The following is a 23,874-nucleotide window of genomic DNA, read 5'->3' as shown; positions in this document are numbered from 1 at the left end:
GGACTTGGTAGAAGGGATTCGAAGAGAATCCCTTTCCCACTACAATCTTGCTCTCTTAAAGTCCTCATTTTGAGGATATGTGAGGACCAAATGCATATTAACCACAAAATTATATCATTTTAGATCCAATGACTTAAAATATTTGACAACTTAATCAAGCAAAACCAACTTAAAATCCTCAAATCATTAGAAAACTTATTTTCTTGTTTTGCTTTATTATGTTGCCAAATATTTTTAGCCCTTGGATACAAACTAATATAATTTTGTGACTAATAATGCATTTGTCCTCACAAGTCCTCAAAATGAGGACCTTATGAGAGCAAGACTCTTCCCACTAATAGTTCCTTATATAGCTTTATATAAGCAAAGAAACATTAAAAACTTGATTTCGTAATAATAATTTTAGCTTAACCCACCACTAAATAATTTCTGGCTACGTTATTGCTTATTTAATGAATATTTTTTACAAGATACCAAAATATTTGATGGTGGGCAAACTCAACCAAATATGTGGAAGGGATGTGCTATCCACACCCTATTTTACTTCTCATACACCTCTTGATAATTTTTATTCATTAATCTTCTTCAATTCATTCGATTCAACGCTCGAAAATTCAAAAGGTGTATAAGAAGTAAAGTACAGCGTATGGATATCACAGCTCTACGTGGAATACTAAACCGAAGCTTTATTGGGGTTTCACACACGTAACCCCTTCATTTTTTTTTTTTTTTTGAAGACACACGTAACCTTTTCATTGAAGTAAGCAAGCAAGAAGAAGAAAAATGTTGAAACGGTTGGGGTGGCAAGGTTTTACTATTTCCAGGAACACAGTCGCAGTATTACGGAGGCTGAAGCCACTCCGTCTCCGTAGAGAGCGAAGGCAAAAGGCAAAAGCAGAGATCAGTAGAAAATGGAGAGCAGCGAAGAAGAAGACGACTTCCCATCGATCGAGAGCATCACTTCCCAGTCCAAAGTCGACTCTCTTTACCAATCCCATACTGAAAAGGTTCTTCTTCTTCTTCCCTCTTCAACTGATGTCAAGTTGTTCGATATGAACAAATAAATGCTCTTTTTGCCCTCCCACCTCTGTTTCTATGCAAGTTTCAACATTTGATTTCGCACCCTTTCTTTTGGTTTATTTTGTTTTTTTGTTTTTTTGTTTTTTTGTCAATCAATTTATTTGGACCCCATTTTCTATCTCTCTGAGTTGTTTGAGAGTTGCCCGTTTCAAATTAATCAATAATTTTGAGTGTAATTATGATTTTTCACACATTATTAGCTGAATCTGTTACTTTTTTATCTGGGTTTTCACTTTCTTAAGTACAATTTGAGGGAACAGTTGGATTTTCCATCTGGGTTGCCTATTTAATGCTGTAAAAGAGCGAAACTTCAGGATTGCTCCTTTACCATCCAGCACCGAAAGGGCTCATCTTTCTTCTAATTGTTATCAATTGCATAGAAATATGACTAAGTTTACTGAAAAGATTACTCCAATTGATTTTCTGTTATCGGTTGGTGCATTTGTACTTAGTGTTTGCTTTCCGAATGCATTCTCGTAGGCCTTAAGTTTACAAGCCCTTAAGGGTTTTTAGTTTAAGGTGGTTAACAATTAGAGTTTGGTTACGGTAGTATTAATATCTTGCAATAGGAATGGCTCACTGCAATTTGTTTAGAATATATACTGTTATGAAAAAGTGTAATAGTATAGTGGCATTGTCCATCCGCGTGGTATATATGATGTGAGAGTCACAATGCTCATTACAAGCGAATCGTATGTAGATATAAATGATGAATTTATGCTCTTCTTCGGAACACGCAGTAATGCATTCTGTTTTCTGTAAGCTTGTTTGCGGTAAAGATCTATGGACTTTGCCACCATCAGGACAGTGAGTTGCTGTCTCAGGTTAGCAGCTGCAAGTATTGCATTACTGTAGAGATTCATATAAGCTTTGTTGATGATGCTTCTGTTGTATTCTTTCAGTGAGCAGTTTGTTGTCATAATTGTATGTGTGTGTGTGTGTGCGCGTGTGTGTGTGTGTGTGTGTGTGTGTTAAGGACAATAATGACATTCCTATCACCTATACGTATATGTTGTTTATGCAGGGAATTAGAAAGCTATGCTGTGAGCTGTTAGATTTAAAAGATGCAGTGGAGAACTTATGTGGGAATATGCGAACAAAGTATTTGGCTTTTTTGAGGTAAATCAGTAACACTGAATCAGTTGTATTTTGTTGAAACAATAAAGCAATATAAGTATATATTTACGATTAGTATTTTACTGGAAAAGGAAGATCTGTACAAAGTTGTCCATGCAAGAAGTTCACAAGTTTGAAATAGTTCATGCTTATGATCTACTATTTTGAGCTTGGGGGCACAGTGGAAGAGAATATAGGAAAAAGCTTTAAGGAACATAGTCTGCCACATAAATATTTCTTTGTATTATACTCGACAAGAACATTGCTCAGTGATCCTATATACAAGAGTGTACTCTAGTTACAAATTTTTAGGATATCTTATAACAAAATAAAAAGTTCCAAAATTTCGGGATCATATATGGTTCAAATCACATCAAGGGCCTCTTATCTTATGTGGAGAGATTTACCAGTATTAAATTTTTTATAGGTGACATGATGAGGATTTCATAAACACTAAAGCAGTAATCGAAATATATTAACTACATATAAGAAAAACTTTTTATGTGAAGCAAAACTACTTAGTTTGATATGATTCTATTATTATGTAACTAGTCCAACAAGATTGGCAACTTGAAGTAATGGTTGTCATGAAGGGGATGTGAAAGCTCAACTGTTAGATTTATAACTTGAAACCTAGAAAACTATTACACATATGGCATTGAAAAAGTTCGCTCATAATGGTAAGTTTGTGTTTTGAGCAATTTTTGACCATTATTCCATTTTGGCTTGATTCTTCAGCAGGGGGATGCTAGCCTAGTTTAATTTAACTGGAAGTTTGTCTCAATGTCTGCGTTTGCATGTGTGTGGCTGATTAACTGAAAAAAAAGTTAACATGCATCTCAACCTTTTTCCCTTCCGATAATCACACGCTGTGTGTGAGAGCTTCTCCAACATAGCCCTGAAGGGTTTTACAGGACTGATCAAGTCTCCCACCTCAATTTTCTTGGAGACACACTGTTTTGGAACCCCAGAAGGGCATGGACAATTCATATTAAGTTATTAACCTCTATATTTTCATTTCTCAAAACTATGCTTCTTTGATATCTCTCCTATGGCTCGTTGATTATCTCTAAATTCTCTGTATCTCTATATCAAAAACAACATCTTTTGAGGTCTATTTGGGCTTGCCATCCAGAACCCTGAAACATGGTCCCCCCAAAGCTGTTTTGCTTTCTTAGTAGGTGTAAACTGTTTTGATTTTCAGTTAATTTCAATAAGTTCATTAATCCTGCTTATCCATGCATGCATGATCTAATCTTACTGCTAATTGCAGGATATCTGAGGAGGCTGTAGAAATGGAGCATGAGTTGGTTGAGCTCCGAAAGCATATTTCAACTCAAGGGATTCTTGTGCAGGATTTGATGACTGGTGTATGCCATCAATTGGAAGAATGGAATCGGTCTAGTAGTGAAGTCCAGCCAAACCCTGATAATCAAGAACTTCAAGATCCATTGCCAATTGAAACTGACCATCACAAGATTTTTTTGGAGAAAGTTGATGTTCTCTTAGCTGAACATAAAGTAGAAGAAGCATTGGAGGCTTTAGATGCTGAAGAGAGAAACTCTCCAGAGCTGAAAAGCTCGGGAGATACTTCAACGACTGAAGGATCCTCATACAGATCCGTTTTCTTGAAAAGAAAAGCACTGCTTGAAGATCAGCTAGTTGAGATTACTGGACAACCTTTTATTAATTTTGTTGAGTTGAAGAAGGCCTTAAGTGGGCTAATCAAGCTTGGAAAAGGGCCTTTGGCACACCAGTTACTGCTGAAGTTTTATGGGTCCCGTCTTGAGAAGAGCATTGAAGCTCTCTTTCCTTCTTCTTCTGTCTGTCCAAGGACATATCCAGCAACGTTGTCTAAGCTTGTTTTTTCTACAATCTCACTGGCAACGACGAAGTCCGGTTTAATATTTGGTGATAATCCTGTTTATACAAACAGAGTAGTCCAATGGGCAGAGTGGGAAATCGAATACTTTGTACGGTTGGTGAAAGAGAATGCATCTTCTGATACAGTGTCTGCTTTACGTGGAGCTAGCATTTGTGTTCAGGCTAGTCTCAACTACTCCTTGATGCTGGAACGACAAGGGCTGAAACTGTCAAAATTGATTTTGGTGCTGTTGCGGCCTTTTATTGAAGAAGTTTTAGAGTTGAACTTTAGACGAGCAAGAAAAGGTGTCCTTGACTTGATAGAAACTGATGAGTGCATGTCATTGTCACCTCGCTTTGCACCTCTGCTGTCTGCATTCACAACGTCATCACATAGCTTGCTTGCTGATAGTGGGATAAGATTTATGTGCATTGTTGAAGTAAGTTAGTCCCATACTTATCTTTCTTCATATAATTTTTATTTCCATGTCTTTGTACTGATACAAGCATTATATTAACTTATGCTGGTCTTGTTAGGTTTTATGTTGAGGATTGAACATGAGGAATTAAGATGGTGGCAAAATTTCAGAACTAATGACGCATGGAAAAAAAAAAGATTCTTATGATTTAGGGAAATGCTATAGAATGCTTAATTTTATATTTAGGTGATTTAACAAAGCCTTCATCTGAACTACTCTGAGGATGAAAATTTTGGAATTCTTCAAATTATTTTTATTTTCGGGAAAGGTTTGCTTGCCCTCAGCCAGACTTTCATGAATTTGGATGTGCGATAAAGTATTGAAGTAAATAAAATTTTACAATCGTACACTCACTTCCTATGTAATTAAGTATGCAGGTACCTTCTACTTTTTTGTTCGTACTTGCATGTGGGCACATCTGATTTGTGCGTGTAAACAGAATTTTTATAAGGATGCAATTTGTTTCTGCAGTATACTTTCCTTTGTCTGTCTGTGCATATGCATTTGAATTGGTATTGTTCACTAGTAATACCAAGTTCATCGATGCATTACTAATTTGCAAGTAATGACTCAACTATCAGTTCATAATATTGGTAAAAAATTTCGCAGGATATATTGGAACAGTTGACCCCTTTGACCGTTTTTCATTTTGGTGGAAACATACTGAGTAGGATTGGACAACTTTTTGATAAATACATGGATGCTTTAATTAAAGCCCTACCAGGACCATCTGATGATGACAATCTCACTGAGCTGAAGGAGTTTGTATCTTTTAGAGCTGAAACAGATTCAGAACAGCTTGCCGTTTTGGGAGTTGCATTTACCATCTTGGATGAACTACTGCCAAATGCCGTAATGACCCTCTGGAAGCTGCAGAGTGAAAGTGGGGAACCAAAAAGTGGACTTGCTGAAAATGTCACACCTATTCCAAGCACTTCTACAGAGTTAAAGGATTGGAGGCGCCATCTTCAGCATTCATTTGACAAGCTAAGAGACCATTTTTGTCGGCAATATGTCTTGAGCTTCATTTATTCAAGAGAAGGACAGACACGATTGGATGCCCAAATATATTTAAATGAGAATGGTGATGATTTGTACTTGGACTCAGCCCCTTTGCCATCGCTTCCATTTCAGGTCTCGTTTCTTCCTCTATTATGCTTTCTATATACACGGTTTCTATGTAATCATATTAATTACTTTTATTTTAATATGATTGTTTTTATATATCCAAATATTTCTTTATCGTGCCATTTTTGGCACAAGTAATGAGATTGTCCTATTGTTGCAGGCATTATTCGCAAAGCTACAGCAGTTAGCAACGGTGGCTGGAGATGTGTTACTTGGAAAAGAGAAAATACAGAAAATTTTGCTTGCTAGGTTAACAGAGACGGTTGTAATGTGGTTGTCCGATGAACAAGAGTTTTGGGGTGTGTTCGAGGATGATACAGGTCCGCTTCAGCCACTTGGGTTGCAGCAGGTACTTGTATCCTTCCATACTGTCCATTTTAGAGTTTTCCTGGTTACACCCTGCTACTAATCTAAAATTGTGGGGTGAACTTCGATTATTTATCTTTCTATCTTGAAGTTATTGTATATTCGCAATTTAGCTTCACAGTTAGCTGATAATCAACTTTGTTATTGCAGTTAATTCTCGATATGCACTTCACTGTTGAAATTGCACGTTATGCGGGTTACCCATCTAGGCATGTGCACCAGATCGCGTCAGCCATAATTGCTCGTGCTATCCGGGCTTTTGCTGCTAGAGGCATAGAAGTACAAAGGTCAGTTGTATGCATGTGGGCGTATATATTTTCCCCTTTTTATCCTCCTAACACGACCCGAAACTAAAGTTCTTCTGTTTTATTAGTGCACTACCTGAGGACGAGTGGTTTGTAGAAACTGCAAAGTCAGCAATAAGCAAACTACTTATAGGAGCAGAGTCCGAAATTGATGAAGATAACATTGCTCTTCACGATCACATCGTGTTGGATTCAGATGATTCTGTCTCTTCCCTTTCAAGTGCAGATTCTTCCGAGTCTTTTGCTTCTGCAAGTATGGGTGAACTTGACAGCCCGAAGCATTTCGACGATTCAGAGGGTTGAAAAATTTTGCCCTCCCATCAAAAGGAAACAAGAACAAAAAAAGTTTTTGTTTGTAGGAAGTATGTTGACAATATTCTCGTAGCGTTATGAAATTTTTATGCAAGTTGTAGTATTGTTATATGAAAAGCAGGACAGAGACTCACAAGTATCTGTCACTCTCTCTGAGTGTTGTATTTATAGATTTGTTTCTGCTTTTCATGTCTCTAAATACCGTTGTTTGGGTTCCTCCGAGGATAGCTGTAGTATTTGAGAAGGGGAGTGAACGATCGAGGGAGAGATGAAGAGAGGAAGGGGATCTAGAGGAGAGACGGTAGAGGGAAGGAGATGGAATGTTTTATGCAAGAATTTTTTTATTAATTTAATTATTTTGTAGAAGTATTATGTTTTAGTGTAACATAAATTAAATAAGTTGATTAATCTAGGAAAAAGGATTTAGGACATTAGGAGAGCATTTCTGTGAACGATAATATTATATTATGGTAGATCATTGTGTGATATAACCAAAAACTAAAATAAAATAATTAAAATTATGAAAATTACGATCTAATAATATTTTTTTAGCTTATAATTTGAAAATCTAATGTTTGCTGTTCAGTCTGAACAGCATAATATTCCTATATTACCCTTGTTTATACGTGAACAGCATAATATTCCTATATTACCCCTCTATGTAAGTATAAACGAGAAAAATCAGAAAGACGAGAAATTGATAGCAAAGCCCCGCCCCCTCCACCAAAAGCAGAGAGCAGAGAAACAGAGAGACCAGAGAGAGAAGCGAAAATGGGGAAGACAAGCTACAAGAAGCTAACCGGAAGCCAAAACCTAAGACAGCGGCTCGTACTGGCGGCGCTTGCGTCCACACCGGTTCTTATCGAGGACATTCGCGCAGAGGAGACGTGGCCAGGCCTCCGCCCCCACGAGGTCTCCTTCCTCCGCCTCCTCGAGAAGGTCTCCGATGACTGCGTCGTCGAAATCAACGAGACTGGTACTCTTACTAGCTGATTCCAATCACAAAGCACTTGTTTTTTTCGAATTTAGCGAAAAGTTGAAGTTCCAATTTTGTTTCGGGGTTTAGGGTTTTAGGGTTTTTGAGAATTTGTGTTTGGGTTTGTGGGCAGGTACGAAATTGAAGTTCAAGCCGGGGATAGTGATGGGTGGGAGGAATTTGGTGCACGACTGCGGGCTCAGTCGGGCGATTGGATATTTCTTGGAGCCATTGATTGTGCTTGGACTCTTTGCCAAAAAACCGCTTACCATTACGCTTAAAGGTAACCGCTTTCGTTGTTGCGAATTTTGTGTGCAGCTTTTTTATTGGTGTTGAATTAATGCCCCAATCAAGGTTCTGGTTTTGGTCCAGGTAAGGAACATGAATTTTAGAACATTTTCATGCTCTAACGTCTTGTTTTTCTTTTATGAATGATCTCCTGATACTGCCAGTTATCTAATTTTTCAAGACAATTCCTTGAGGTTTTTGGTACTGTTTTAATATTGAGTCACAGACCAATATGGGAACAGAAAAGCTCAGTTCTGATAATTTTAAATTCTTTCTATTCTGTTTTGTATATTGACTATTTACCTTTCTACTTATGAACAAATGACCTGACCCCAATCAGTAACCGAAAAAGGGTTCCCCTGACCATACTAGTAGATAGAGCACAATAAATCTTTTGTGGGTGTCGAATTGAGCTTTAAGAAGGTTCTGCCATTTTTTGTGAGTCTCATAATTTTTTTTTAGGAATTACAAATGATCCCAAGGACCCATCAGTTGATACGTTCCGGTCCACTACCTTACCCATGTTAAAACACTTTGGAGTTCCCTCAGAAGGGCTAGACCTTAAAATACAGAGTCGTGGATCTGCTCCTCAAGGTGGCGGTGAAGTGTTTTTGTCAATCCCGATTGTTCAAAGTCTAACTGTGAGTTTCTGAGACTTATGAGATACTATATATGTTTTTCACCAGTTTTTCGGGTTTTGGATTTGTTATTGTTTATGTGTTTTGCTCTACAGGCAGTAAACTGGACTGATGAGGGGATGGTTAAGAGGATTAGAGGGGTTACGTTCTCAACAAGAGTGTCCACGCAGTTTGAAAATACCATGGTGTATGCCGCGCGTGGAATCTTTAATCTCTTACTCCCAGATGTTCACATATTTACTGACCATAGAAGTGGCGCACAAGCTGGACTGTATGTTCTCATTTTTTACAAAATATCATTATATTTTTTTTTATAGAAGATACATTTTAGAAGTTTGAAGTATTTCTTTATTTTGTTTTGAGGTTTGGTTATATTTAAGTGTTAGCAACACTTAGGCTCATGTAGACAATAATGATCTTATGGCAGTTCACCTGGTTATGGAATTTCACTGGTTGCGGAAACAACTTCTGGTTGCTGTATCTCTGCTGATACAGCAATTTCTTACTCTCGAGGGGAAGAAACAGTTGAACTTGAAGATGAGGAGAAGAAAGATCTTATGCCTCCAGAGGATGTTGGTGTGCAAATGGCTAATGTTCTGCTTGGGGAGATTGAGCAGGGTGGAGTGGTAGATTCAACACATCAGGTTTGTGATTTGATGTATTGTACTTCTTCCATACCGGCTGAGTTTGCTTTCACATTTTTATTGATCTTAGATTGTTAGTGCATGCTCATTAATATTCAGCCATATCGTACAAATTTATTCAAATTTATATTGAAGACATTTTCTGTCAATACATGTGTATGGGTCCGTACTGATTATCATGATGTTCATCCTCTCTGTCTCTGATCTTTAATCAAGTTGCTTTTGTTCACAATTTGACATGGAATTCTTTTCCGTAAAGCAGGAAAAGGAAAATCTTGTTTATAGATGGATTTTGTGATGTTGATTCATATAGTATCCCCAAAATACAATTTAATGTTGATTTAAAGGTAGTCCTAAAATCAAATGATGCAAGTATGATGGCTTTTTCCAATAGTCGTACTCTTCTTTCCTGCTTTGTTTTATTTCCAGCTTGTTCCATGACAGGTAAAAGTACTAAAAGGCATTCTTATAACAAATAGGGTGCGCCTTATGGCCCTTATAAGAAATGCATACGGTATTCGATTGCAGGTTCCCTTTATGCTCCCTTTTGAATTCTGTCGATCCCTGATAGTTTGCTGTCATTTTGGCTTGTAGGGCTTGTTGTTTCTTCTCTGTGCACTATGTCCACAGGATGTTTCAAAGGTTCGTGTTGGAAAGCTCTCTCCTTATGGCATAGAAACACTCAGAAACATCAAGGACTTTCTCGGTGTTAAATTTGTCATTAAGCCCGACCCATCCACAGGGACTGTTATACTTAAATGCGTTGGCTCTGGGTTAAGGAACCTATCGAGAAGGATCTCATGATTGTCACAATACGAGGAGTACGTATTTCTAAAGTATTGGTGAATGTTTCTTTGGATGGCAAATAGCAGTAGGGACTCCGGGAGGCATTTCAGGGATCCACACCGTGGAGGAGGAATATAATCTAATGGATTTGCACTAAGAAGTTTTGGAAATTTTTGACCATGTACTCAGATTTTGATGTTGTAAACGAGTTTTTTTTTTCTTTTCGATCACCAATATCTATGCTCGCAGTTCATTGTGATACAAATGGGAACATTTTCTTTTGATGTGCTAATATAAAGGCCTTTTAGCCAAAATAGTTTGGCACAACTCTTCACTTTGGTGCTTGACAATGCAAATTGACAGAAGTGGTCTCCTAGTTTGTTCATCGTAAATTATTTTGATCATTTGATGAAAAATTTATCAACATCTTTGTTAATTGAAGGAGTTGGTTTGACAATAATTACCCTTAAAAAGATGGACGCGTGGTTGATCATGTGATAATTTAATGAATATATTGATAGTGAACAAACTCAAGTACGCTTCTCGCAATGGGTTAAAGTTTCTTTGATAAACCTGTTTTATTGAACCCACTAAGTTGAGTTTATAGCATCACGCATAATTATAATCCAATGTTTATAGCATTAATCTTGGCTTTGCAGAGTTAAGATGGAGCTAGGATTAAATTAAAATATCACTTGAATAAAAATAAATAACTAAATAACTTCACGTGAGACTGTGAGAGACTGTGAGAGGTATTTTTGGCTGTTTTTTATTTAATTTTGGGTATCCGAAAACTAGCATTAGCATAGACGCCTAGAGAAAGGGTGTCTAGAAAACTTTTGGTGTAATCAAAATTACTAGGGTTTAGCTCAAGTCAAGACTCAAGAGCATTTATCTCCGTATTTAAAGTCTTATGTTAAATTCTTCCTCCGTTCCGTTATTGCTTACATAACAAAATAAAATATAAAAAAGAAGAATTTCTACTTTTAAAAAGAATGACTTAATAGCCCTACATTATATGTTGCTTAGTACTACGGTCTAGTAGTATTCCTCTTCACTAGTAAGTGAGAGATCTTAGGTTCAATTCTCGCCAAAGACGAATTTAAACCAAATTATTTGCTAGCCCATTGTAAGACTTAGTCTACTCCTCCATTTTCTTAGTATAAATAATATCGTTTGTTAAAAAAAATACAAAAAAAAAAAAAAAAAAGACCTACATATATAAAAAGGAAAACTAACAAAAAATCCAAAAAAACTTACCTTTTAATGAAAAGCCCTTTTTAAAAGTATAGTAAATAGTACCAGAGAAAGATGTAAATGTGATTTTTCATTAAAAATGAACAGTATCGAAAATGTTTTATTAAACATCTCTGTATAAAAGCCTAAGATATGGGGTTGCGCTGGGCCTAAATATAATCACTTTGGACCAAATGGTAACCCAAGATTGAAAAAGCGCGGGAAAGGTGGCCCATATGTAGCCAAATTACGAAGAAAGCAAAACTAGAGAGAGACTGAAACACTGATACAGAAATTAGGGTTTTTATCTGAACAAATTGGGGGTAAATCGAATGGAGCAGGGCACCCAAGGCAGCATAGTTCTGAGAAGAAATGGAAACGAAGAGTCACAGGGGGAAGAAGAAAGAGTGGTGGACTTGAGTGGTCAGGTGCACCTCCTCCCCTGCTCCATCAAATTCAATGGCCCTTCCTCCGTCTCCCAATACTTCAAACCCAAATCAACTGGTAAAGAATCTTCCCTCTTTTACTTACATACAATTTACAAGGCATAATTGAGTAATGGGTTTTTTCTTGGGGCTGAAGGAATCGAATCGGAGGGTTTAAGGACGCAGGAAGCTTATTTCAGAGGAAGGAAGTTGCAAGGAGCCTCGATTCCGATTCCAGATGGGTATTCTGGTATGTCAATGTAGTTCAGTCAGTAAATGCAGTACCTTTTTATTGTTGTGTATGAGTTGTGGTTGCTGTGACCTCGATTTCTTCCATCATTTTTCGGCTTATTTAGACCTCGGTGCTTCTGTATTGATGTTTGAGTTGGGACTTTTATGGTGGCAAGTAAAGACTCTAACTTTGGGTCTGAGTTAGTCAAATAAGCTAACTTGTTTTAAATTGTAAACTTACCCTCTTTGGTAATATTTTCTTTGCAGGATTTGTTCTAGGGAAGAAGAGTCTTGGCAAGAGAAAAGCTTCCGATAATTCAGATGGGAGCTCAAACTGTTGGGAGATGAATGCGAAATACAAAAGCATCTCATATTGGAATCACGACAGCCTTCCTTCACAGGATGATGCATTCTTGCGTTGTTTTCACTGGCTTTCCGTAGGAAAATCTGTAAGTCTGTTCTCCACAATATGGTGGTTCATGAATCTTTGTTACATTACTCTATGGCCATGTGTGTTGTCTGTTGGTTTCGGTTTCGTGTATTATTGTTTCTCTATCATCTGTCAGTACATATTTAATCTGGAACAGTTATGATTAGCTTCCAATATTTACGTTCCATGAAGTCCTTGTTTTTTAGGAAACTGAAATCTTCCTGCCACTTTACACCAGATATTTTTTTATGGCTGCAGATGCACAAACCAGCAACACCCGGAGATTTGGTTTCTGCATCAGCTGCATTGGAAAAGATGAACTGATTAAAGAAACAGTAAGCATTGTATCTCTTCCCCCGCGTTTTCATTGTACTAAAAAAGTCAGGAATGTCAAAGTACTTAATAACTCTTTGGTAGAAATTAGCATTTTTGTATTTTGAATGCTTGTAAGGTTGTAACATTAACATATAGACTTGTATTATACTGGCAATAGAATCTAATTTAGAAAAAATACCAATTTGGGAACACTTGGGAGTTCCTTTTTTTGGGTCTGAACAAACCTCATTTTAGTTGAGTACCAAGGCTTCATGAACAGCTTTGTTCTTCTGCAGTTTGGGATGCAAGGTCTAAAAAGATCAGAACTTTGCTATTTTTGTAACAGCCCAGCCTTTTGAGGCTCTATTTTGTCAAACATTTGGGTGACAAAGGATAGATTTTAGCACAACAACTAGGCACCATCTATAAAGTTAAGTTGTCACCTTACTTAAAGCAAATCTTCACTTGAAGTAAGCTGCCACCTCTTGACAAGCAAACCATAACTAAAGTAACCTTCTAGTTCTACCACCTGCCTAAAGAAAGCTATCTCCTTTTTAGTGACAGCTTTTGCTTCTCTTAGCCCATTTTGCTTATTTTAGAACCAAAACTAAGAGGTTAGAGTTTGTGAGAGATTTATTTAAGCTTAGGAATTCAGCTGCATGATTTCATGGTTTCAAGGTTAGTGAAGCTGGAAGAATCTGAGTGTTGTTGGTTTTGTTTGCTTTGTTTCTATGTTTCTAAATCTCTGAGCTACTTTGATTTTGACCTTGGATTCAGTTCAGTTGCCTCTGATATTTGAACCTTGTTTTGATGATTGATTCAGATACCATTGCCTTGTTTCATTGCTCAAAGTGTTTGTAATCGAACATCAAATAGCATCTGAACATGTTGATTCAGTTCATCCGAATCATAGTGTTTGTGCCTTCTCTGTGACGATCAGTTGGTATAAAGACACATGTGACCACCTGGGAATAAGTTCTCACTGGATTTACTAGTGAGGAATTACATAAGCTATTTGTCTTGTTATTGATTCATTGAATTCTTGTGTTCATTGTGTTGCCGCTCTTGCATCCAAATCCTTTGATTGTGCATTCGAATCATTGCGCTTCAGATATCGTTACTTACTAGGCTTTATAGCTCACTCTTTTACCCTTCCCTTTCAGATCAGCTTGGCTGAGAAGTTTACATGTTTTGGATGTATTTGAGGAACTTTTGATGATTTTGGAAGACTTTAGATGTTTTAGTAGCTGCCTTGACAACACTTGTGTACATTAAATGCTTTTTAATTGGAACCTTTGTAATATTCATTGAGGTTGTAAGAAATGAATTTACTTATATCTCAGTTTTGCAGACTTAAATTTTTAGTAAGGTTAAGTGTTAAAAAAGAACTCTAAAAAATAAAATTAAAAAACAAACTGCTCGTTTTCTTCCTTCATACCTGCTGTGGTTCTGTAAACGTCAATATTTAACATCTTACTCTGCGAATTTAGAAAAAATCACAAGGGAATATGATCCCCTTCTAGGTGGGCGTGTAGATACATCCACAGAGAGTGAAACCCAAATTGCATATTGGATTCCAATTTGACCAAATGGACCTTTATGGAATGTCACTAACGCATGCATGAACTTTCCCGTTACTTTAGTTGATATGCGAAATTGAAAAGGTGTATTTTGTCAACTGGTTTTGGTTTACCAGTTTACAATTGGGATCCAGTGATAGTCCTATCCCATTAACTCAGGACGCGTTTGGCACCTAGATAGTGATATTCGAGGGGATCCATATATCGAAATGCTTTGCGTCCCAAAAGTATGAGTTGCAAAATATATAATATACCCTTGGAAAAGAAACCAATGGGCAACTGCAGCCGTAGGGGATTCATGCATCTAACAGTTTCTCTTCTGTCACGATTACGTGTTTGGTGGTAAACTTATATATGATTAGCCTCCCGAAAAGCGAAAGGGCAATGAAAATTAAGAAACAATATATATATTCTTAATATTGATTCTCGTACCTGTAATGGATGCCAGCTTCTTGATGAAGTGGCGGCCACCATTGAAAACTGAGATCAAGTTGATCCAGAAAAGCTCTATAAATGTCACTTGTCAGTGTGCATGGATTTGGTTGGCAAAGCCAGCTTGCATGGTACGTAGTATGCATGCATGCATGCAAAGCCAAACCTTTTATAAGTGGCTAGTTTCGTCCGTTGAAAAATATTAGTAGTAGAAATCTTAGATCATAATCTATCAATCTACTTAACCTAGAAATTTTTAACTTAATTATTTGTGCTTTGGATTTATAGGGTGAAAAGGTTTTCGTTTTAACTCTTCAATTCAAGAAAGAACTTGGGATATAGAATTTGGCACATTCAACATTTGTATTACAAAACAAACTTGCTCGTGGTCTAGCTAGTTGAACTTCTGTTCTCGTCCAGCAATTGATATTGTTAAATTTGTTTTATTTATTTATAAAGTTTGGCTTAATTCTAATACAAATTCATATTTTACATAGCAGCCGAAGAAAGTAGGTTGACAAACTTTTAAGAACATCACACGTTGGAACATTTAATCAATACCGTTTACTAGCAATCCAACTACATATACATATACATATACATACATACATACATACATATATATATATATATATATATATATATTTAAGGAAAATTAATAAAAATAGCTTGAAATCTTTGAGTTTTAATGATAAGGACAAAATAAAGGGTAAAGTGAATAGTATCAGGATTGACTTTTTAGTGTAAAAATATGGTTTTTCGTTAAAGTGAACAGTACTACGAGCTTTTTGTTAAAACTCTCACATATTTATTCTTCTTTTAAAAAGCTAAGGAATCCCTTCGACAAAAAAAACCTTATAACAAGTCGAAAGCAATCACTTGATTCTCTGTACATAATTCAATTTCATTATTAATTTGTTTTGGTTTCACATTTTCGTTTTGTTTTCTGGAAGCATCAGATTCTCTTCTTCCCAATGGATCAAGGGTTTATATAAAGGAGGTAGACTAGAGGTTCTAAGCATCAAAACATCGGCAAAAATAAAAATAGAGCCAGAAAAAAAGAAGAAAACATAACTGCAGCAGCAGAAGAAAGAAGAAGAAGCAGAAAACCTAGTTAGGTTTCGAAATGTCTCTGAGTACTAAACCTCATTTCCAAGCAGAGGAAGATGAAATAACAAAACAGGTAAGGCCTCACAAATTTCTTAATTCATTGCTAAATCTTGTTAACATCGGAAAACAATCTTTCGCATATATCTAATCCGTTTCTGTTAAAAAGAGATTAATTGTATTTTCGTGTTTACAGGGAGATAGTTACATCCTCAAACCACGGGGACTTAGCATTGTATGGGGCAATGTTGAACACTACTGGAAATTACCTAAGAAGTAAGGAATAAATTATCTGGAACTACGACAAAATCTTAAATGTAATTGGTTATATACATCAGATAATAGGAAAATGCTAATATCATTTCTCACAAGTATGGGAACTGCGCATCTACTCCACTTATGTGTGCTTCTCCCGCCTTCTGAGATCTGTGTTTGGTAAATGTAATGTTTAGACACAGTTCCAGTTTGTTATTCTGCACTCGTTAACGTTTAAATATTGTTGAAGAATAGGATTCCACATCAGGCATATGACAAAAAATAATATGCAATTTATATATGGGAGTTTCCACTTCTAATATCACCAAGCCCTTTTGTTTCGGCTTCGCCTATGTGAATAATTGGCTACGTACTATACATTTTTCAGGCTATCCAAAGGTGACTCTAATGACCCTGCGGAGCTGAAACAGGTTTCTTGGCTAGAAGTAACCGGCTCAGTTAGTTTAATACCTACGAAGACGTACCAAATCAGCTTTGACGTAGAACTGACACCTTGTGCATTTGGTTGGAGAGACATACAAGCTCTCTTGATGGCCAAGGTAGGGAAAAGGGGCAAGTACAAATGGACCAAAGTTAAAGTAGTGCAGGATCCAAACGTAGGCAGATTCACAATTCCTGACAAAACCAGCCCGCCATTGAGAATTGAAGTTCTGCCCGCTAGTGTCGATAACATGCTTCACTTTGGTCTGTATGAAGTCTGGAGTGAAAAATGGAAGGGGGGTTTGAAAATTCATCAAGCAAATGTGACAGAAGTAACTTCGACCTTAGCTTAAATTAGTCCGCAGTTCACATGGTATTTTCTGTATATACAATACACGTACGTATTGAAATATTTTCTACGTTGGGTTTTATACATGTGACTATTTAATAATGAGAACTTACCTCATATACGGTTATTTGAGATCATATACTAGCTAGGATGAAGTATTTGCTACTGTAGCATCTATTTGTATCTCAGAGTCACATGAATAAATTAGTTCTTATATATTCAGAGCCAGTTAATGAAATACATGTATGTGTATACGTACACCAAGAATATATATGCCCGGTTTTAGCTTCAAATTTTCAATGGATGCACCACACCAGCAACTCAGCAAGAATTGGAGGAAGGGGAACTAAAACACTCAGAACTCAGAAGGCTGAAATTACATCAAGACAACCAATCACTGCTCACGGAATTTAAACATACAGCGCACTCATATATAGTTTACGGGAACTACACTCGCATATAGCTAGATGTGCTGATGCTGCAATTAATTCCCAGTTTCTGCGTAACATTATTCTTTAATCAGGATTAATAAAGGACGTTTATCATCATCTTGGTACTGAACGAAAGTGACTGTTTATGTACGATAAATCATTATTATTTAGTTTGTAGAACTAAACAAACTCAATTTTGAACATTTGGAACTCGGGTTCATGAGTTAGCTAGCGTGATTAACCCAAGTTACCCTTTACCCTTTGACGATAAGGACAAAATAAAGGGTAAAGTAAATGGTATTAAGATTGACTTTTTAGTGTAAAAATGTGGTTTTTCGTTAAAGTGAACAATACCAAGAGCTTTTCGTTCAAGGTCCCTATATTCAAATGAAATGAACGGCCTAGATTAGAACATCTAAACGATGTGGAGTTAGTCACGTGTATTAGTGAATGGTGTTTTTAAGTTTACCCATGCGGTGCACGTGATCACTCTAATACGAGTGAACCATGTGAAATCCTAAAGGTATTACTTTGTCCCTTGCTAGCATCACACTTTATGCGTGATGGCTTCCCTTTGTAATCGGATCTAAGAAAATACAAGGAAGGAAATAGAGAGCAATGCACTCTCCTTCATAGAGCAACTGCCATTGTTCATTTCATGTTCATTTTTTTCAGAAAACTAGTTCATAAAATCATCAAATCCTACTAAAACAACAAAGCTTCCAACTGCAGGAGCAAAAACTCACCTCCAAAAAGAGATATTGGCAGTAGAAACCGGTCAGCTTGAAGGTTGTTCGGGAGTCTTCAATGTAAATTCTAGCGGGTAGATTTCCAACTTATATAAAGAAAAGGAGAAGGCCTTAAAAAATAATTAATCTACAACAGTAAAGGAAACTTCTCAATCGATTTCCCAAGGTAAATCAAGAATTTAAGATGCTCCATGTAGAAGCAAATTTCCGCCTTGGATTGAATTAGCAAAAACCTATACACAAAGAAAAGTGACAAACAGAGTTAAGATTACCATCGTTATATATGGTGTTAGTCAAAAGATTTGGGTCAGAAAAATTGTAGGAAGTAATAAGAGTGTTGAAAGTTCTTGATTACTAATAAAGTGGTTAACCGTGACTATTTATAGAGAATTGACGAGTTATTCGTTAAACCCGTTACCAGAGTGTTAGGCTGCACACCGATGAAAGAATATTCCTTTGAGATTCTTGGAATATGCTTCAGAGAATCTTCGCAGGTCGGTGATCAACTTTGACAGTTTGCGATGAATTGGGCTCTGAGGCGCATGTTGATTGTGGGCTTCTAGGACCTTCGTAAAGAATGTAACCTGTTAGTCTTTTTTTAAGATTTTACTAATGGTTTATGTATTCCTTCAAGGATAAAGAAGTCATATTTGATAAGTTGTAAATGTGGCGTGTTCCTGTTCATCGTGATATTTTATGTTCCCACACATGATCACTTGCAAAAACAATGATTACGTTATAAACGAGAATAATATATCGAATGTGATGCTAGACACCAGATTTGAGAATGAAGCTTTTTCTTGCATAATGGAATATATATTATAAAACAAACAAAAGTTTTACCACGTATGGGATAAAGGCTTTTCTGAAAGTACTTCCCAATCTAGTGCTTTCCCACATGGTCAAAATTTCAGAGTTTCCAAGCCATTGCTTACTAATCATGCTTGATATCAACATTCTGAGAGACCAAAACCAAAGAATAAAAGGTTCGCAAGGGATCTTCTTGGGTTTCAAGCAACAACCCTAGTCCTCACTCGTAGAAACGACTAGTTTAGCCCTGTCTTGCTATCTATATAAAGTAAAAACATCACTGGATTGAAGAACTGCATGAAGAGATGGGGTCCAGTTGGTCACAAGATGAGGCCTCACACTGAGAGTCTCAGCCTAGTGAGCAACCGCCTAACAATAAGGTAGAAGCGGAGAAGGGAGCAGAAGCAAAGCGACTGTCTCTAAACCCACAGCAGTAGAGAGAACAGCTGCTGATCATCAGTTCAAACTCTCGGTGGATAACAACCAGGAAGCCGCGGCAGCGAAAGAAGTTAAGGAAATAGAGAAAACGACAGCAGCTGCAGCTCCCACATAACTATGAAGCCATAGTGAAAGATCCTTACCAAGTTAGCTCCAAATGATCAAAACTTAAGCAATTTATCGAGCAGTGAGGTGGGAAATGGAAGAAAGGGCTTGTGATCGTCAAGGACGTCGTCATTCGTCCTTGCAGAGTACTCAACAACTTCGCTGATGAGCACAGAAATAACGTTCTGGGCCCTTTTATTAAAGCAGAAATGAGAGAAGTGCATATGTACGAAATGATCGGAACAGAATAATAAAACAATGATACACTTTTAACAACTCCCCAAACTTCACATTTTTCTTTCTTACTTCTTCAGTAAAGTGAGTAAAATGATTTCACATAGGATCGACGACAAAGATGGTCCATGATCATTAACGACGATTATTTCTGAATTAGAACAATTAAAACCCATTCCGGCCACTTGTCTATATATCATTTGCGCTTGACATGTAATTTACAGAGAACGTCGCTAATGAAACAATGAGAGACCACCTTCCTGTTGAAGATAAGTTCTCAGCACGACTGGCAAAAACAAAGAAAAAAGAACTGGCAGGTGCATCAAACGTCTGTTGTGTAATCTTCCGGCTTGTACCACAATGAGAAATCGATTCCTTTGCTCTTCAATTTCTCAGTTGCAGGTGCAATCCTCTCCAAAAGCTGCATTGTACAATAAGTAAATTCTAGAATTATTTCTTTAAAACCACTAGTACATTTAATACGATTACAATCTACGACGTCTTTCAAAGGAAAGTAAAGCACTACTCAGACCTCTGTTACAGAGTTACAGTAACCATCTGCTCTACTCACTCCCCCCGACCTACCCTAACCCAAAAATTGGAGGACAAAAAAGGAAAAGGGAAAGGAAAACTTATCTCTTCATGAGATTAGTGGTAGTAATGGAAAGGCAATGAAAATTAAGATCATGCATTATATAAACGTGGTTAGATCTCAACACATAAGGTTTTGCAAACAGAATATGGATAAAGAAGAAGATAAGACTAACCTTGCCATGCAGCACACCATTGGATACCAAGACAGATCTATCAAATACAGAAAATTTTCCACCATCCATGCACGTAACCTTTCCTCCGGCCTCTTCAACTATCTGCTCAAAATTGCATTACATATTCTATGAATAATTGAAATCACACATCTGGTCACCAAAATATCTGCTGAGGGAAAGGGGGACTAAATCTTCATGCATCAGTTTAAGCATCTTGTCACATGAGATTTAGATTGTCCTACTCCTACACGACACTTCCAAATACTTGCCATAAAAATGTAAAGGATATGTAAATGACAGAAAGTCTACTATTTGTATATTCATCATGAATAAACTATTCATTGACATTATTTCGTTACGTGTTTGATTCCTGATGAATACTTTGAGTATTCACAACTTTTTCCAAGTATTAAGTACAACCAGACAATTAAATAGAGAACATATTATGCGAGTTAAATAGGACCAAATTGCTGTAGAATTATGCTAGTTAAATCGGCCCAAATTGCTAGAAAAACAATAAAACTAAAATTAAGAGATAAAAAAGAAAATGCTACGGCAACTATTATGTTTTAACAAAATGAAAACATGAAGGTGTTCTGTTGAGTGTGCTATAACAATGAATACTTCCACATAATCATTCATTTGACCGCTTGTGAATTAAAATTATTATGCTGTAAACCCTGACAGATGCATGTGTGAGAAAACACAATACCAAAACACCAGCTGCCATATCCCATGGCTTTAGTCGATATTCCCAGTATGCTTCTACAATCCCAAGAGCTACATGGCACATGTCTACTGCAGCTGCACCGAGCCTTCTAACACCCTGAAGATTACAATATTGGGATAAAAGCAAGGCGAACAATGAGTTAAACTCATAGAGAGAGAGAGAGAGAGAGAGAGAGAGAGAGAGAGAACTAGGAAGTTAATTAATCCTAAAGCTCAAATAAAAAGAGCTTGATACGGAAAAAAAGGTGAATATATACCCTGCTGATGTCAGTAAACTCTTTAAATAACTCTATGTTGGTGATCCATGCATCATCATGTTCATAACCAAATCCAGTAACAAGAAGTGATCGTCCCACCTGAAGTATGGAAAAGTATGAGCCTCTATGAAATATGAAATGGTTTCACCTTTACAGAGTACGCCTTGACACATGAGATAGCTCATCATTCTCTCTTACAAATTTCAACACTTTTTTCCTTCTAATAAAATCAATAACTGACCTCATCTGTTTGGCTCACGTGAATTTTTTGGCCATTACAAAATGCTCCCCCACCTATCATAAGTTCATAACACAGGTCATCAATTGAATCTCCACAGTATACTTAGAAAATCAAATAAAGCAGAGACAACTATTTAGACAGAACTTTCATACCAGCACTAGCAGAAAAAATGCGAGTATTCCAACACATAGGCCCCCCAACGAACTCTACCTGAAAATATAACAGAAAACCAACATGTTATTTCCCCACTATGTCAATCGTAGACATTATAGTATAACATAATTCTTGGTCCACATAACAGTTTCAGCTTTTAAGAATAATGATAAATCAATAACATTTGTCATGGTAACAGAGTAAGAGATCCTGAGTTCAAATCATCGCATTGCAACCTTGCAAAATAACACTTTTGACTCTAATAGTGAGGCCCATATGTGAAGGGGGAGTACTAGAAAATAAAATAGACATCTTAACACATTATGCAATCATGCAAGCAACATGTCAAATAAAATCTACTATATGCGATCAGTACCACGGCAGCAGCGGCAGGTTTTCCTCGAAATAGAACTCCCACAGAAACTGCAAAACTCGGATAACCATGTGCAAAATTTGTTGTTCCGTCTACAAAGATATCAGATGTTAGATAAGACAAAACTAAAGAATTTTCAAGTTACTGCTACTATTAGTTAAATAACGGGTATCTGGACATAACCAGCTACCACCCTAAAATCTCTTTCCAATTTTATTTTTGTCATTAGAAAGTCCAACTCTACACTTTCACTCATATGAACTTTTGGCTATCTATATAAACATAAGGTTTACAGCTACTATTAGTTACGGAAAAAGTAACGGTCAAAAGTATTGAAGCAAGAATTATGAAGGCTGCAACAACCTGGTAACTGATTTATAGTAAATCATGTTCCGAAACACCAATATCAGAAACCATATCATACTTGATAGAGTCTTGAAAACCCCAATATGCACAAGCATAGCTATACTGCACCTTAGAAGATACTAACCTAAAGGATCAATGCACCACATATAATCAGATGATGTATCTCCAGTTATTCCACCCTCCTCTCCAAGAATAAGGTGATCTTCGAAGTTCTTTCTCACAACTTCTAAAATTGCTGCTTCACTCTTTTTATCTGTCCTGCAAATTGTTGTCATATCACACGAAAATTCCAGATAAGTGAATTTCCCTTCATGATTAGTGAATCTTACTTGTAAGTAAAAGGTTCAACCTTAAACTTCTACTCTATATTATAAAGTGTTATCATTACAAGTCAATTAAGGATGAAAGCATACGCTGCTAGTGAAAGCATGTCGATTTAGTTCTTACTCAGTGACTAAGTCTGTTAGTCCTTTATAGGTAATATTTCGAGGCTTATTAACAGCCTCCATCACAACCTGAAAAAAAAGACGTAAATACCATAAGCTATAAGAAGTTCATGATGATTCAACAATGGACAAAACGGCAAGTACCACAGATAACGCGTGAATCAACATACTTTCTAGCAACAAAACAATAATATCATATATCACAACGGCAATGTTTCTTCTTTAATACCACTTTTTAGTGGAAATAATTTAACTATGTGCAGTTGCTAACTCCTATCAGGATGAAATTTAACAACTTTCATTCCCTAAACATATATTTAACGGGCAAAAGGCGTTATCGGAGTAAATTAACACACTCTCAGAGCAAACAAAGGCATTATCAAAAGGCAACAATGCTTCCAAAATCAAATTAACATACCCAACAGGATTAAAAACAATAAAATTCAAGCATTCCCCAGAAGAAACAAATGCAAATTCCATCTGGGTTCTTCTTCAAATTACAGAATTTACAAAATGCCGGCACATTCAAAGAATCACAAAAGCAGAGTGCTAAAGAGAAAACCTCAGCGCCAGTCTTAGCAGCCTTCTCTACCACTCCAACGAGCTGACCAATTGGAATTGGTCCAGTTGAATTGGCGCCAACTTTCACATACAGCTCCTGGTTTGGAGTTTCAGACAACACAGCCTTTGTGCAGAGACTTCTCGCCGGTTTGGCAACTGAAAGTCCAAATCTTTGAAACCCATGTTGCAATTTTTGCTTTGAGTTCAGTAAAAGTGAGTGGTTAGGTCGATTGGGCGGTAAAATTGATCTGGGTATTTGAGATATTCTCAGAGGAACGTTTGGGGAGAAAACCAGGGACCTGCCCATTTGAACCGAATGAAGATTAAGGTGTTGCTAATTTTCCTCAGCATTAACTTGCAGTGTGTTTCTGCCACGAAATTTGCTCTAGGGTATCAGGTGATGAAGATGGAAGCATCTTTTTGTGTTCCACA

The 23,874-nt window shown here is 36.8% G+C and overlaps 5 protein-coding genes across 6 annotated transcripts; 4 read left to right on the top strand and 1 right to left on the bottom strand.

The window, feature by feature from the left end:
* The first annotated feature begins 764 nt into the window (after nucleotides 1–764).
* On the top strand, nucleotides 765–6,834 carry LOC137729969 (exocyst complex component EXO84C-like). The gene is made up of 7 exons (XM_068469020.1): nucleotides 765–1,007; nucleotides 2,105–2,199; nucleotides 3,470–4,499; nucleotides 5,148–5,672; nucleotides 5,827–6,015; nucleotides 6,183–6,319; nucleotides 6,406–6,834. The coding sequence occupies exons 1-7, from the start codon at nucleotides 912–914 to the stop codon at nucleotides 6,638–6,640; spliced, it is 2,307 nt and encodes a 768-aa protein (XP_068325121.1). The 5' UTR covers nucleotides 765–911; the 3' UTR covers nucleotides 6,641–6,834.
* A 526-nt stretch (nucleotides 6,835–7,360) lies between these two features.
* Nucleotides 7,361–10,334, top strand: LOC137729608 (probable RNA 3'-terminal phosphate cyclase-like protein). Its single transcript, XM_068468586.1, has 6 exons — nucleotides 7,361–7,625; nucleotides 7,759–7,908; nucleotides 8,376–8,554; nucleotides 8,647–8,822; nucleotides 8,979–9,195; nucleotides 9,790–10,334. Exons 1-6 carry the CDS (start codon nucleotides 7,421–7,423, stop codon nucleotides 9,997–9,999), a joined length of 1,137 nt encoding a protein of 378 aa, XP_068324687.1. The 5' UTR covers nucleotides 7,361–7,420; the 3' UTR covers nucleotides 10,000–10,334.
* A 1,172-nt stretch (nucleotides 10,335–11,506) lies between these two features.
* LOC137730165 (uncharacterized protein C12B10.15c-like) lies at nucleotides 11,507–13,160 on the top strand. 2 transcript variants are annotated; one of them, XM_068469230.1, is made up of 4 exons: nucleotides 11,507–11,721; nucleotides 11,800–11,892; nucleotides 12,141–12,322; nucleotides 12,542–13,160. In XM_068469230.1, the coding sequence occupies exons 1-4, from the start codon at nucleotides 11,550–11,552 to the stop codon at nucleotides 12,620–12,622; spliced, it is 528 nt and encodes a 175-aa protein (XP_068325331.1). In that variant the 5' UTR covers nucleotides 11,507–11,549; the 3' UTR covers nucleotides 12,623–13,160. The 2 variants fall into 2 exon arrangements, with proteins under 2 accessions (XP_068325331.1, XP_068325332.1); XM_068469231.1 differs by having other exon boundaries at nucleotides 12,562–13,021.
* A 2,508-nt stretch (nucleotides 13,161–15,668) lies between these two features.
* On the top strand, nucleotides 15,669–17,138 carry LOC137727313 (protein PHLOEM PROTEIN 2-LIKE A9-like). The gene is made up of 3 exons (XM_068466179.1): nucleotides 15,669–15,813; nucleotides 15,934–16,013; nucleotides 16,381–17,138. Exons 1-3 carry the CDS (start codon nucleotides 15,757–15,759, stop codon nucleotides 16,784–16,786), a joined length of 543 nt encoding a protein of 180 aa, XP_068322280.1. The 5' UTR covers nucleotides 15,669–15,756; the 3' UTR covers nucleotides 16,787–17,138.
* Nucleotides 17,139–19,660: 2,522 nt separating this feature from the next.
* Nucleotides 19,661–23,863, bottom strand: LOC137729091 (phosphatase IMPL1, chloroplastic-like). The gene is made up of 10 exons (XM_068467917.1): nucleotides 23,444–23,863; nucleotides 22,883–22,950; nucleotides 22,560–22,693; nucleotides 22,073–22,161; nucleotides 21,696–21,753; nucleotides 21,544–21,596; nucleotides 21,303–21,401; nucleotides 21,029–21,142; nucleotides 20,317–20,418; nucleotides 19,661–19,970 (listed from the first exon to the last, which is right to left on the bottom strand). Exons 1-10 carry the CDS (start codon nucleotides 23,747–23,749, stop codon nucleotides 19,872–19,874), a joined length of 1,122 nt encoding a protein of 373 aa, XP_068324018.1. The 5' UTR covers nucleotides 23,750–23,863; the 3' UTR covers nucleotides 19,661–19,871.
* Nucleotides 23,864–23,874: the final 11 nt, after the last annotated feature.

Source organism: Pyrus communis, chromosome 3 (genome assembly GCF_963583255.1).
Source record: "Pyrus communis chromosome 3, drPyrComm1.1, whole genome shotgun sequence".
NCBI classification, from domain to species: domain Eukaryota; kingdom Viridiplantae; phylum Streptophyta; class Magnoliopsida; order Rosales; family Rosaceae; genus Pyrus; species Pyrus communis.
Note: the sequence above shows the minus strand (reverse complement) of the source record. Positions and strands in the feature narration are given on the sequence as shown.

What these genes read in the sequence shown, in the direction of transcription:
- LOC137729608 (XM_068468586.1), top strand. Translation starts at nt 7,421, where the DNA reads ATGGGGAAGACAAGCTACAAGAAGCTAACCGGAAGCCAAAACCTAAGA. An exon ending in CGTCGAAATCAACGAGACTG is followed by an intron (nt 7,626 to 7,758) that starts GTACTCTTACTA and finishes GTTTGTGGGCAG; the next exon opens with GTACGAAATTGAAGTTCAAG. An exon ending in TGGTAGATTCAACACATCAG is followed by an intron (nt 9,196 to 9,789) that starts GTTTGTGATTTG and finishes TTTGGCTTGTAG; the next exon opens with GGCTTGTTGTTTCTTCTCTG.
- LOC137730165 (XM_068469230.1), top strand. Translation starts at nt 11,550, where the DNA reads ATGGAGCAGGGCACCCAAGGCAGCATAGTTCTGAGAAGAAATGGAAAC. An exon ending in GATTCCAGATGGGTATTCTG is followed by an intron (nt 11,893 to 12,140) that starts GTATGTCAATGT and finishes TTTTCTTTGCAG; the next exon opens with GATTTGTTCTAGGGAAGAAG. An exon ending in GGCTTTCCGTAGGAAAATCT is followed by an intron (nt 12,323 to 12,541) that starts GTAAGTCTGTTC and finishes ACTTTACACCAG; the next exon opens with ATATTTTTTTATGGCTGCAG.
- LOC137727313 (XM_068466179.1), top strand. Translation starts at nt 15,757, where the DNA reads ATGTCTCTGAGTACTAAACCTCATTTCCAAGCAGAGGAAGATGAAATA. An exon ending in AAGATGAAATAACAAAACAG is followed by an intron (nt 15,814 to 15,933) that starts GTAAGGCCTCAC and finishes TCGTGTTTACAG; the next exon opens with GGAGATAGTTACATCCTCAA. An exon ending in TACTGGAAATTACCTAAGAA is followed by an intron (nt 16,014 to 16,380) that starts GTAAGGAATAAA and finishes TACATTTTTCAG; the next exon opens with GCTATCCAAAGGTGACTCTA.
- LOC137729969 (XM_068469020.1), top strand. Translation starts at nt 912, where the DNA reads ATGGAGAGCAGCGAAGAAGAAGACGACTTCCCATCGATCGAGAGCATC. An exon ending in AAGTATTTGGCTTTTTTGAG is followed by an intron (nt 2,200 to 3,469) that starts GTAAATCAGTAA and finishes TGCTAATTGCAG; the next exon opens with GATATCTGAGGAGGCTGTAG. An exon ending in GATTTATGTGCATTGTTGAA is followed by an intron (nt 4,500 to 5,147) that starts GTAAGTTAGTCC and finishes AAAATTTCGCAG; the next exon opens with GATATATTGGAACAGTTGAC.
- LOC137729091 (XM_068467917.1), bottom strand. Translation starts at nt 23,749, where the DNA reads ATGGGCAGGTCCCTGGTTTTCTCCCCAAACGTTCCTCTGAGAATATCT. An exon ending in CTAACAGACTTAGTCACTGA is followed by an intron (nt 22,694 to 22,882) that starts GTAAGAACTAAA and finishes AACAATTTGCAG; the next exon opens with GACAGATAAAAAGAGTGAAG. An exon ending in AACCTGCCGCTGCTGCCGTG is followed by an intron (nt 21,754 to 22,072) that starts GTACTGATCGCA and finishes TTATATTTTCAG; the next exon opens with GTAGAGTTCGTTGGGGGGCC.